Source organism: Sipha flava, unplaced genomic scaffold, assembly GCF_003268045.1.
Source record: "Sipha flava isolate LNK unplaced genomic scaffold, YSA_version1 261_pilon_pilon, whole genome shotgun sequence".
In the NCBI taxonomy this organism is placed as follows: Eukaryota; Metazoa; Arthropoda; class Insecta; order Hemiptera; family Aphididae; genus Sipha; species Sipha flava.
This window is the reverse complement of record NW_020272923.1, coordinates 64,202-78,892: the sequence shown is the minus strand read 5'-3', so window position 1 is coordinate 78,892 and position 14,691 is coordinate 64,202. Positions and strand designations below refer to the sequence as shown.

Genomic DNA, 14,691 nt, shown 5'->3' with positions numbered 1-14,691 from the left:
GTGGAACATAAATAATAATACTGATAGTAATTGTATGTACGGCGTGACAAGCTTAACGATGGATGGTATAAAACTGTTAATTTTAGTACAATTAATTTTAATTATTAAATAAAGTAGTTTAAATTTTAATAATTAAATAACAATAATTTTTTGAGTAACATGCTTCTGTATTCTATAAATATTCAAAAAATAACATTCTATAATAAGTTTTATTAAGGCATAATATATTTCAATCATCTTAAGTTTTAGGTAGTAATAACTTGAAAATTATAAAACTAGCATAATTTAAAAAAAATACAAATTAACAAATTAGAGTTGACTATTATTATTTTTCCTGTTTAACCCGCTCTAACCTGTTTAAAATTAAATTGAAATTATATTTATAATAAAAACCCTCTCAAAATTCAAAACAATTTTGTTACATTTTATTTAAAGAAAAAAAAATTTGGAAGAAATATAAATTCCATTTTGGAAACTGAAACTAGCATTATTTATTTTTTGTAGCAAAACAAAAAAAATCAAAAATTGAAATTGGAGACATTGTCAAAGTAATGTTTGATGGTGTGCTGTTTCGTGCAAAAATACTCAAAAAAGAGGATAAACATTTGTTTCGTATTTCATTTATTGACTATGGAAATGAAGAGATTGTTTTAGATGATGAAATTTTTGAACTTTCTGATGAATTAAAAAAGGTTATTTGCTACAAATGTTAAAGTATATATTTTTAAATTATTACAGCTACATAGAATATAATTTTATCATCCTTCTTTTTTAACATTTCAAAATGTTTACCGTTACATTGACCAGTTGATAGCTATTATCTTGCTATCAAGCTTGCAGTAGGACCATGGGAGTAAAGAGAATCTAACAACAATAATAAATATAATTTTATTATTCTAGCTGTTTATAGTTTATAAGTGTATTTGTAACATAGAATGATGTACTTTTTTCATAAGAATAAGATAATGTATATGAATTTTGTTTTGTTAAGATCCCTGTATCAATTTTTGAAATCGGTGTCAAAGGATCTCTAAAAATTGAAAAAACAGAGATTGTAGATAAATATTTTAAAAATTTAGAAAATGAACCTTTATATATTGTGAGTATTAGTGAAAATATAAATTAATTTATTGAAGGCATTTATTCTATAATTAATATTTACCATAAAAACAAATAAAATATTAGTATAATAAAAGTTTTTCAAAACAAAATTTTGGTTAGCATATTTAGCCTTATGGAATAAATGACTTTAATTTACAACATTATAAGAAATTAAAAATACTTAATTATCTTACCATTATATTAGATGGTAATTGATAAATTTTATTGTTTCTACTTCTTATTTTCATTTCGCTTTTTTAAATTTTTTTCTATTATATAATTTTAATTTATTTTCAAATAAATAACCTAAAAGTTGATTGTTATATACTTATTTAAGATTATAATTTTAGGAATTCGATGAAGAAAACCCAAATGGATTAAAAGAAGCTGATTTAAAAAGAAAAAATAATATAAGTATTTTTGATGAATTTATTGACAAACCATTAAATAATAAAGGTTATTAATGTCATTATTTTTATGTATTTAGTAAATATTTTATGAGCTATCAGTAACCGATTTATTTTTTCTGAAACAATTATTTTTTGGTGACAATGAACCTTTAGGAGATTGTAAGCCATGATTACTATCTATTACAGAAGCAACATAGGGATTTTAATGTTTTCTATTTCCAACATAACGATTGATTAATTTTTGCAATAAGAATTTTAAAATATGATTGGAATTTGTTAAGTCTCTTTTAGATTAGATGTCCTATTTTTTTATTTTTTTTTTTATTATATTTGCTTGAATTTTACAAAATAGGATTTTGACAAATTAAAAACATAAATTAACATAAGTTAATTTTTTGGTATGTTAAGTACAACATTTTAAAATTTAGGAAAGTTGATTTAAAGTAGACTTAATGAAAAATTTAAACTAGTTTTTAAAATTTGTATTGCATTAATTTATCAATCAGTAAGATGGATATATAAAATGTCTAAATCACTATTTTCTGCAAGTGATAGACAGAGACAGAAAATCATGGTTAACAATATTCTTAACCAGTTAGTAGAAGGGGAAAGGAAATGGCAGTTCTTTCTTTTGAGATGGTTTTCTCCCCTGCCTAAAATATATGTTTTCTTTGATTTAATAAAGTTTTTGAATTATAAGTCTACTGCAGTGGTTCCTAATTAGGGTGAAGTCACGGATCCCTAGTTATAACTTAAATTGGTCTGGGTACCCTTTTTTTTGTAAATACTTACTTTTCAATTTTGTCTAATTAAGAAAATGAAAAAATAACGTATGATTTATTTTAATTTAACAAACCTTTTTGTAATATTATACACACATTTTTTTTTAAATAAATATTTATTTGATTTAACACTTGATTTTACGTACAACTTAATTATAATTATCTTTTACAATTTATTTACGAGTTATTTAAAATAGTTATTGCATTGATGATTTTCAAACTTTATGAGACAAGTAAAACCTTTCTTTTTTGTTCATAATTTCATCCAAGATGCAGGCTTAATATTTTCACTCTTAAATCAGCGTCAGTAACAGTTGGTATAAAAAGCTATTTCACTTCTATATGTTGTGTAAAAGGGGATCAAATCTTTCTCAGCCAGTTGCTTTTCATCATTTTGAACAATTAATCAAAAAATTAATTAGTTTTTTATTATTGAAAATATTTTTCATCATTCTGTTATCCACCAAATCAATTTTTATTGTTCTTTTTAAAAGAGATTTTCTATTTTTTCAATATCACAGGAAAATGGATTTTTTTTTGTTTGGGTCAGGTTGATGATATTTATTTATACAAAATTGATTATCCATCTGTTTTGTGATAGCCGAGTTATTGTCCTAAAATACTAGGAATTTTAAACGATTACAAAGTTATACAACTGCACTAAATTAAATTTAAAATATTATTACAGTACTACCCAATCATGGACCTCCTAAAATCAACTCGTGGACCACCAGCTGTATATCTTAATATATTTATTAATTGCATTTATCTATGCATATTTTGAATTTACAGAAGAACCAGTACTAAAATCATGGAATGAGACTATGTTAATAAATTTACCTGAACCAGAATCTGTAACAAATATTGAATTAAAAAATGGTGACATTGTTTTTTGTTGTAATTTTGAAGATTTTAATCATATTTACCTGTGTAAAAGTTCTAAAAATACCATACCACAAAATAACAATTTTATTATTGATGCTTCAAAAATAAAAGGTAATTATAGCGAATAATAAAAATATTTAGTTTTAAAAGACTTATGATCTTATATTCATAGATATATTTGTTGATATTAAATTTATTTTAATCTTTTTAAAATCATAAGTTATTGATCATCAGAGCTAGGATTTGTATGTAACAGTATATTTTTTTTTTGCAACTTCTGATTGTTGATTTTGTCAGTAATGTCCATGAATCAGCTCATTATGAGATAAATGGTGATGTTTTTATTTTGTATGTTTTTGAATATATTGAATAAAATAAATATTATTGCATATTTCGATTATAAGAATGCGAAAAATTAATGTTTTATAGTATATTTCGTAATCATTATTTATAATTTAATGTTAATATTTCATATTTAATTCTAGCCCTGCTGTTTAATGTACAAATCTTGTTTTTTTTTAACAAACATAAATTTTATTTTAAATTATTTTATATTAAGACAAACAGCTAACCCCTGATGTATTTCAATAAATAAATATTTTTGTTTAGTTTTATTTAATTAAAATTTTAAATGCATATTTTACAATTTTTTATTGCATACAAATTTTAGCCCTAATGATCACTATGAACCACAGTCTTTGAAAAGTTTCACTTTCAAGCCAAAGAAGGACTGTTCGTGGCTTGGTTAAAATTGGATTACATGTTGACACTGTAGCTTTATTACACTCTATTTTTCTGTTGTATTATATTTACTATAGTTTTATTTTCCAAAATTAATGGTCTCATTTTTATGTGAATCTATCATTTGCACCATTTAAGATTTATTTTGAATTTCCTTAATTACTTTAATGTAATTTGTTTATTTAAATTAATTAAATTATTAAATTATTTTTTTTAATTGTTCATAATTTCATTGTTTATTATATAAGACATAACTATTAAGAAAAATCCCAAGCGTGGAGAAATTTTAAAAGTGAAGTATGAAGAGAAAATTTTTCGAGCAAAAGTACTTGATGCATTTGGAAAAATGTACACTGTATTTTTAATAGACATCGGAAAAAATATAAGTGTATCTGCTGATGAAGTATTTGAAATTTCTAATGAGTCAAAAAATGTATGTACACGTTTATTTTTTCTAATTTTTTTTAGATAATTATTAAATATAAATTCATAATTATTTATAGGTACCTGGTTTAGCACAAAAAGTTGGACTTAAAGGAGCAAAAGATTTAAAAATAACTAAAACAGTAAAAGATTATTTTCATAACTTATGGTTTAATGTGCCAGTTCCATTAATTTTGGTAAGTGATTTAACTTTTTATTTATATAAGTACTATAACATTTTAACTAAATTGAGCTACATTTAAATATATTGTGAGTTGTATACAATTACATTATTTTTAGTTTTTACATTTGTTAAGTATTTGTTATTTTAAAATAGTAGTTTAAGTTCTTCAAATTATATTCTAAATAATTTAAATCTCTTCATTTATTGATTTTATAATCATGTTTTCTTTTAATATTTAATATGTATAATAGGTTTTTATTTAGTTCTCACTAATTAAAAATATTTAATTTTATAATTCATTATTTTTATAAAAACAGATGTGTGATGAAGATAATTTTAATTGTTTTAATGAAGTAAATTTAAAAAGACTCAATAATGAACATGATATAATTGATGATTTATTAAACATTTGTAATACATTATCTAATGACAATATTAATCAACTCAAACCTATTGTACAGAATTCAAAAAGTAACGGTAAGATAAAACAATATAATGGTTTGTTTTTATGCATGTTAAATCCTGTACAAATTCCATGATATCACTCCACTCATAATCACCTAGATTATTAACTGTTACTAATAAATAAAATAAATTATAGTTAACTACTGTTTTTCTATTTTTGATTGATTTACTCACAATGTGTAAGATAAGTATTTTATTATACCTAACAAAAAGTTCAATTTTCTTTTTTGAAACTGTAATCATTTCTAGTATTTTTGTAAAATATAAATATACTAAAGTTTATTGCTTCTTATAAATATGCACCTTAAGTGATTATTAAGGCTTGGAAGTTGTAGAAGCTTAAAAAAAAAAAGGCAAAATATGCACGAAAAAATTGCAAAATATACATTGAAAATGGTAATATATATAAAAAAAAATTATTCTAAATTCCAAAAAAATACATCTTAAGTTAATAAATTAATCTGAAGTAAATTAATAATATACGCAAAAACTATTTATAACTGAAAAAAATGTATGACCATGTTGGCATTTTGACATTTTATTGAACTGAAAATATAATTAAAAATATTTTTTCAGTATTTTTAAAATTATGAAAAAAAATACTTGTTTTATAATACTTTTTAAAGCCATTGTAAATCCTTTTAATTTTTCATGAAACCAACCTTAGTCACTGACAAATTAAGATACTTCTAGCGATTCAATTTAAAAAATTAGATATTTGAATTGGTAAAAAAGTCTACTTTACATCAGTCGGAGTATATATTAAATAATTTTTGTAAATTTTTAGTAAGTAGTAAGACATTTAGTAGCGATTTAATGCATGGATCTCATGTCACAGTTGCATGTTTTGTTCTAAAGGACCTCTAAAACCAAAATCTAAAATTGAAAACTGTTTCATTAATATTGTTTTTGCTTTTTTTTTTTAAGTGACCTCCAATTGATATTTGAATCCTTGCTTCCTGAGTCTTAGGTTCATTTCTGAGTGGGAGTGATTTCTGATAAATACTTGATAACATTCTAGATTTAGCTATATTTAATTTAAATTTTTTTATGTTTTGGAGAATTGTAAATTAAATATAATCAGAGAAAAAAGGAGATTTTAAAATAACAAGCTCAATATTGCTAAAAAATATTTTTGATTACTAGAATTTTTACTGAATTTTAATTTTTGAAATTCTAATATACATCAGGTTTTATTTTAGGTTCAAGTGTTCATTGGCGCATTCCAAGTGGAGAACATGTTGAATTTTTATTTGGAAATAATGTTGAAAATATACATGTGAGACCTATTAAACTATATGAAGATTATAAAAATATTTTAAATGAATTTAAAAATGGAAAAAGTAAGATATATTGTTAAAATTTCTATTGAAAAGTAAATAAAGATAATATATGTGATGTATTTTTAAAGTAAGTGTGGCAGCTATAGGAATTTTTTCATAATTATTTTTTTCTAAAATCTGAATTAATTTAATTTTTTATTTCCTGTACAGTTTGAATTAATTATTCTGTTTAATTATGTTAAAATCAAAAAATAACAAATTTATCATAATTTTGTTCACCAATAAAATTAATAAATTACATAATTGATTCTAGGTTTTCAGAATCTAGTAATATACATTTTAATTTACTTCTTGTATGAAAAAAACAACTCACTGATGCATAACGTTTGTATGGGATTTTTACCTGTTTTAATCAAATAATTATGTTATTTAGTTTTTTTTATAAGTAAATTATTATTGGGATATAGTGATATATTTATTAAATAATATATTTTAATTTTTAACATCAGTTATTTATTTGTTTTTACATTTTTGAATTATGTTTCGATAACAATTATTAACTATGTTCATTGTGTATTTAATTTGGTTAAAATAATTACATTTAAAAAGCCATATTTTTATTTTATCTTTTTATATAATATACTTCAAAATTATTCTATTTATTAACAATTGACTAATATTTGTATTTTTAGATGATCATTTAAAAACAATATGCCCAAAAACTAATGAGAATGTTGCAGTATATTCAATGAAATATAATGGATTTTATAGAGCCAAAATTATTGGACCTTGTTCAGATGATACTTCTATGTTCAGATGTTCATTTAGTGATTATAGTTTTATTGATTCAATATCATTGAAACATATATTTGAATTGCCTATAAGTGAATCAGTAAATACAGTGAGTATATTAAAAAAACTAAGAATAAGTATATAATACAATTCAATAATAATTATAACTTAATTTATTTTGTATTTGATACTACTCAATCATCTCTTTGATTGACATAAATCAGAATTACTAATAAAATATAATAATAAAAAAAATTTTCTAGTTTTTTTGTTATATATTGTTCATAAATTCATAACATTTAAATTATGTACTGTATTTAAAAAATAATCTTATTGAAAACAAATTAGCCAAGCTATATGACAAAATATTCTAAAATTATTTTCATAACTATTTTAATTATTTACCCTGACTGAGCATCCATAGCTTATCAAAAAATCGTACTTCTAAAGGTCATCATATTATAGTTTTTTGTTGCTTAAAATATGTCTTTATGTAATACTATTATTTATACCAGGGTGATCCAAGTTGTGGGTTATATGCAGGTCTCAAATCCTTTTTTTGATCCAACTCCATAGAATACTTTATTTGAAATAATATTATAACAAAATTGATATATGATAATAATAATAATAAATTATTGTAAAGAGAACAATTTACAATGATAATATACCTTTTATGTTTTTTTACTCCAAAATGTTTGTTTACTATATTTTTGTTTTGGTGGCCCTTTTATTGTTTTTATGAAAGTGTTAATTGGTTCACCAATTAAAAAAGATTGAATCGTCTTGATTTATACTATCATGAAATTTTTGTTCAATACTGATCTAAAGATAGACTGTTTATTTAAAAACATTTAAATTTATTATATTGAATTGTTTAAGCAACAAATAATGATTATTTTATAAGTCATTATAAATACTAAACTATATAACTAAAAATGTAAACTTATACTGTAAAACACCTCTATATATTAGACAATTTTTATGTAAAATAAAAATGTTTACACTGTTGTGTGCTATATACCCATTTGAATAAATGCCAATTGTGGAAAGATTGTCTGTCAATATTAGAAAGTTTAAATTATTTTTAGGTACCAATATTGTGTCAAAGAGTTTCACTTGCTGGATTAACCAAGATTAATAATAATAATAGCAGAGTAATTTCTTATCTTGGACAATTAGTTGGGAACACATTAATTTTAGTATGTAATTTAAAATTTGTTAATAATTTTATTATTATGTTATTTTTCAATATTAAAAATAATTTATTTAGGAGTATGATAAAAAAGCTGAACGTTGGTATAAACAAGTTATATTAAAGGACTTAAAAAATCTATCTATAAATGAAGAAATACAAAAATTATGTCAGCCCATGTCTCAACAGCGACGATTAGAGAGAAAAATTGGTAAAAAATCTATTTTACCTTTATTTATAATTTAATTTAAACATTTATTTTTTATTTATTTGCATTAGTGATACCCGAAAAAAAAGAAAATGAATTAGTGAAACCAATTCATCCTATAAAAAGTGGTTCAACTGTTTATATAACTCATTTTGAAAATTTCAATTCAATTTTTATTCGTGATGCATCACATGAATTTATTGAAAGTTTCAATAAATTTAATAAACAAATGATTAAATATTATAAATCAGGTACTTATATATTATTTATGTCTGATTAAAAAAAATATTTAATATTTATATTTTGAATTATCAGCTTGTGTAAATCGCAGTTCTAACAAACTGTTAAATATTGGTGATAAAGTTTGTGTAATATCTACACTAAATCCAATTATGTATTGTCGGGCTCAAATCAAAGATAAAATCAATGATGAATTCAGAGTTTTTTGTATTGATTATGGGAATGAAGAGTTAGTTTGTGCTGAAGACATATTTGAATTGCCTAAAGAATTAGAAAAAGTATGTTTTATTTTTGTTTAAAAAATGTTTCAATTTATAGAATTTAAGGTTAGTAATAAATTAAAGTTAATAATTAATAATAAACCATTCAGAAGCAAGTAATTAATTAATTTAAATTCTAAAAAAGAAAGTTTATAATTTCATCATTAAGGTTATTTAGAACAAGTATAAAATAAAGATTGTTAAACATAAGAAAAAATATATAAATTTCCTCTTTGTTAAAAGTCTAAAAAATATCAAAATTTGTCCTTTTTTCCGCGTTGTATATAAAATTTAAAATTTTTTTTTTTTTTTTGTTTTTTATTTGAATTTAAACAATCTATACAAATTATGTACAATAAGCTTAAGTGTTAACAATTAGGGTTACAGCCAGAAAAACATGAAAGGAGAAGCCGCCCACTGGCGACACTCCAGGTCAGAGTCATAAGGTTAAATTATTGAAGTAGGTCGCGGCACCATTTTCTTTTCAATCTTTTGGGAGGGTTACCAGGCATTGGATTGGTTAGATTTTTAGCTAGGATGTTAGGATGGTTGAAAAGAGAGTTGTGGTAACGAGTGTATGATTTGGTAGCGGTTTCGAAAACAGTGTTCATTTTAAGGTCTGAGTGTAAGGTTTGGTTGGATACATAGAAAGGAGCCTTTGTTATTAAACGAAACAATTTATTTTGGGTTATTTGAATTTTGTTTATATGTGACTTTTTTGCAGAGCCCCATATTTGGATGCCGTACATCCATATGGGTTTAAGGAGAGTTTTGTATAAGTTTAGTTTAGTGTGAAGTGTAAGTTTTGATTTAGCGTTAAAAAAAAAATTAAGGGAACGAAGACGAGTGTTTAGTTTAATTTTGATGTTATTAGTATGATGGGCCCAGTTTAGTTTTTGGTCAAAATATATACCAAGGTATTTTGTGTTTGGAGAGGTTGGAATTGTGATGTTGTTAAAAGAAATTTGGGGGCAAATTTGATGTTTAAGGGTAAAAGTGATGTGGCAGGATTTGGTTTCGTTTATTTTGACTTTCCAATTTTGACACCAGGATTCCAAACGAGAGAGATGAGATTGAAGTTGCATAGAGGCAATGATAGGATTTTCGTGAGTTGAAAGGATAGCTTTATCATCGGCGTATTCAGCAACGAACGTGTAGGGAGAAGTGGGTTGATCGGCTATGAAGATGTTGAAAAGGATAGGAGCTGTAATTGCTCCTTGAGGAACTCCGGCTTCTATAGTGGATATAGATGAGAGACTAGAGCGGTAAAATTTAAAATAACTTTATTATATTAATAATTAAATAAATCAATTATCCATTTCCAATAAAATTTAGAAAGAAAAAAAGAATTCAATGGTTTTCAAAATAAAATTGTCTATCAGTACTGAGTGAATTTTTTTTCTCCCATTTTGGGTTTTTTGTAATAACACTGGAGTAACTGCAGTTGTACATATGTATATTTCCAAGAATCGCCATGAACTTATGGGAGTATACAGTATAAAAATAAATCATCTTCAGTACATTAATTATCCATCGTTACGACCACACCACACTCATCCAATACTCTCTGATGTATATAGAATATTGTCTATATCAAATTTAAAAATGATTTGCTTTCAATAGTAAAAATAGATACCGTTTAGAAATTTACCATTTTAATATAAAATGAAATTGATATTTATGTCCATTTAATTTATTTTATTATCAGTAAAAATATGTTTAGTTTGCTTTATTAGGGTAAATATGTTTGGTTTAATTTTGTATATCTCATTTTTAGCCTCCAAATTTTGTCATTAAAGTTCAAATACAGAATATATCTGAATTAAAAACAGAAAATGAAATTAAACTTGTTAAAGAATATTTGAAAAGAAAAATTATAACAACCAATAACCCAATTTGTATTGTAAGTAACCTAGATTATTTTTTATGATAAAATATAATAATTACTAGATTAAGTGTGAAATTAGGTAAATATTAATTATTATCTCTACCCAATGTATGTGTTGGTGAGAGAAATATATACTGTATTTTATTGTTTCCATTCCTAAATTTCGTGATAAATTGGTGATGACTGGGCTCTATTTTTTTGGTTAAAGCTCGTTGACAAATGCAGCAATAGCTGTTTCTTATATCAAGAAATAACACCTTTTTAGTTTTAAAACCTATGATAGGCTAGCCTTAACCTAACGTAGTTTTAAAACCAATGATAGTAGACTGAAAACATATGACAAAAAATAACAATAATACTACCTATAAATATAAAAATGCAATGTTACTGCTCCTGAAGACGCATTATATTTGGTCTTACAACTTCTTTTCGACCACTGGCCATCTGCAATAACAGTGCACATAGGATAGCCGTCTTGGTCCACATTACCACATTCTATCGCCAATCGCCGTTCTTCTATACCAGCTTTAATAATTTCCTCTAAAGCAGTATATGTAATTGACTGACTAACCGAAAACAAATTATTTAAAAACCCTATTGATAACAAAAATGGAATGTAAAAGTTGAGCTATATGCTCTACGGTGCTCAGTTACAAATCAAATTTCTATGCCGGATATTTTGAATCTGAAAAAATAAATGACTTATATTCACAATCCTACGTCCTTCGAGAGATCTGTAACATAGTTATTCTTCATTTGAATATCTAATTTCGTCCAAATTTGAATTTAGAATGTCTATAAAAAATTATTTTTTAATATATTTTCTTGATTTTTTGTATACAATATTGAATACTTGTGAAAAACCTTGTTTTAAATTTTCAATCCTTAACTGTGAAACTGACCATTATGTACATTTATAACTACAAAATAATTTGCAAAAATTTGAGATTTTGATGAAATTTGTAAAAAAAAAAAAAAGTTTTTAGTTTTTAAGTCACAGCAAAATAAAGAAATAGGTTTTGTCAAACAATGATTTTGTGTAAAAATATATAAAATAGATACCTACCCTAAAATTGTATCATCAGAACTAGAATTTTCATATTTAATACATAAGCTGTGTTCCATTACTTAAGCTTCATAAGACGGCATTTCAATAGTACTTGATGGCGTGCTAAATGAAATATTTTGATTTTTTGTCGACAGGCTTACATTTCAGTCGATATGGTATAGAATAAAGACATATCTGGAGTAGTTTCTATTTCACCTCGTTCTTTTTGATAAATTTACAAAAATATCTAAATAAATATTTGAATAATATACAAAATACAGTGGATATTGTGCCGCTTATAAGATTCACGGGTTTAAAATTCAGTCACTTATTAGAATCAAAGTAGTCTGGAACGGTACGGATTATCCAAATACATTATAAAAAATATAAAACTCAAATTTCGTAAAAAAAAAAAAATAGAAAATAAACATTTTTGGTTAAAATTTAAAAATAAATTGATTTTTAAAAATTACCTATTTTTGTTGATTATTACTGGTTTCCATTCATGCTTTTTAATGTGTGTATATACAATTTTTAAGACATTTCACATTTATGGCGATTATTGTTATTGTAGTGTGAGTTATAAAAACATTCTCGATTACTTGGCACAGCTATCTCAATAATTTTAATAAGATTCATTCAGTTATAAGTATAAGCGCAATTTGGAAGGGGGCTAAGATCCCCCAAAATGGATTATATACTTTTATAAATCTTTGAGAGCACAGACACAGTACATACATGCAAATTATATAGACCCCCAAATTTAAAAATAAAATTGCGCCTTTGGTTTAAGACTCACTTTGTGATGGTCCCAAAGCAGCGTCCACTCTAATAAAATTTAAAACTAATTATTAGTTGCAAGTAGCAGGTACTTACAGTGTACTTTTACTTTTACTAATACCTTTCTAAACATTCATCATCTGTTTTTGGATAGCTCTTTTACCTGATCGAACTCGTTTATTAAAGATCAATCTGGACTTTTTCGGTGACATTTTATTGAAATTAACACAACCCCATAAAAAAAATTGGTGACAAAACTACAAAAGTGTATAATATATTTCTTAAAATAATAATAAGAACATAGGATGCTTGTATACCATCTATATCATTTAACATTGAATTATTAGTGACTATTATAGTGCCGTGTATTAGTATTAGTATTAGTACAACTATAATAATATTATTGTCAGCAATTTTGATAATCGATAACATCTAAAGCGATAAGCCCATATTTTCCAAGTATAGTCGTAATTGTGAATGTCTAAAAAAAATATCATAGAAATAGAGAATGGGGAGTAATCGTCAATAATAATGCCGTTTGCCACCAAAGTTGAGAGAATAAAAATAATTATAAAAATTAATTTTGAGTGTTACTATACAAACTGCTTTGCGCGGGACAGCTCTACGAGGCCAATATTTATAGTAGATTTACCAAGTTTTAAGAATAAATAAAAGAGAACTTTATCTGTGTCGTAGCATTTATATTTTTGTGGTATCAAGACTCATTAATTTTTTATAAGCAAATTAAAAAAACAAAATTAATAAATCTTTCCAAATGAATAATTTGGATTGTGTTTAAGTTATCAAAAAAAATAAAAATGTTACGAAATAGATAAAATTCTCTTTTATTTATTCTGAAAATTTGGTAAATCTAAAATGAACATTGGTTTCGTAGAGTTATCCCACACGAAATCATTTTTATGGTTAAATTATGGCTGATATAGCATCCTCTTAAGGTTCAATTTTAAATTGTAATTGTTTATTCATAATATATTTTTTTATAAGTGAACCATGAACATTTTAAATCACAAGTAAACCCCTATAATTAATTAAAATAATTAATTTTACTTGTGTATTTATTATAAATAATATTTATTTGTATCATTGAAATATTTACAGTTCATATATAATTAATAATAGTGTCTATTTAAAACAAATAACAAATATTTAAAATTAAACATTTATTTTACATAAGTTTTTAATCATTTTTCTTTGTATTATAATTATTAGGAGTTTAATGAGTTAAACCCAAAAGGCCTTGATGATGTTGCACTGAAGACAGAATATTACGGAAGCAATATACTCGATGAAATAAGAGACATCTTAGATATGCCACCATTGAATATTAATTTACCTGGTAAACCAAATATAAATTTTAAGAATAGTTAAATATATTTAATAATTTTTTTTATGTAAAATATTGTTGTAATTATATTTTATACTTTTATTTAAGTGAACTAATGAAAATATATTTTAAAATATAATAATTATTTTTGACTATTCAATCAATATCTAAAATAATAAATATAATGTAGTATAAAACTAGATAATTGGTATAAGAAACAAATTTAATAACATTTTTTGTACATATTTTTAAATAAACTGTAAGTTATATATTTTCTACAAATTTTGAATTCCAAGATCTTACTGCATATTGTGTATATTTACGAAAAATCTGAACAATGCTTTAAAGTCGTAACTATGGTAAATTGTCAAATTAATTTATTTTTTAATAAATAAATTTATTATTAAAATATATTTTAGGTCATTGTCAAAATATTAAACAACAAAATTCATCTCAACCTGTATCACCTTATTCTACTCGTAAGGCTTTGTCAAAACAAGTAAAGCAATAATTTTATTAAATTAAAAAATTCAATATTTTATTTATTCATATTATTTCACTTAACTACTATTAAAGATAAACTACTATTAAAGATTATAGAATTTGTTGTTATGTTATAAGACATAATATTTGTTTAAAAACTATTGTTATAATTATATAT

At 23.7% G+C, this 14,691-nt stretch overlaps 1 protein-coding gene across 1 annotated transcript in view; it reads left to right on the top strand.

Moving 5' to 3' along the window:
* Positions 1-14,691, top strand: part of LOC112685002 — a 33,969-nt gene extending 19,278 nt beyond the window's left edge. The window contains exons 23-38 of the mRNA XM_025556748.1: positions 505-692; positions 992-1,099; positions 1,452-1,557; positions 3,086-3,289; positions 4,168-4,352; positions 4,423-4,539; positions 4,844-5,003; positions 6,194-6,334; positions 6,967-7,175; positions 8,158-8,268; positions 8,340-8,472; positions 8,541-8,720; positions 8,785-8,987; positions 10,747-10,872; positions 13,916-14,042; positions 14,450-14,691. Coding sequence (XP_025412533.1) covers positions 505-692; positions 992-1,099; positions 1,452-1,557; positions 3,086-3,289; positions 4,168-4,352; positions 4,423-4,539; positions 4,844-5,003; positions 6,194-6,334; positions 6,967-7,175; positions 8,158-8,268; positions 8,340-8,472; positions 8,541-8,720; positions 8,785-8,987; positions 10,747-10,872; positions 13,916-14,042; positions 14,450-14,541 — 2,390 coding nt within the window. The 3' untranslated portion in view covers positions 14,542-14,691. The remainder of the gene's footprint in view (positions 1-504; positions 693-991; positions 1,100-1,451; positions 1,558-3,085; positions 3,290-4,167; positions 4,353-4,422; positions 4,540-4,843; positions 5,004-6,193; positions 6,335-6,966; positions 7,176-8,157; positions 8,269-8,339; positions 8,473-8,540; positions 8,721-8,784; positions 8,988-10,746; positions 10,873-13,915; positions 14,043-14,449) is intronic.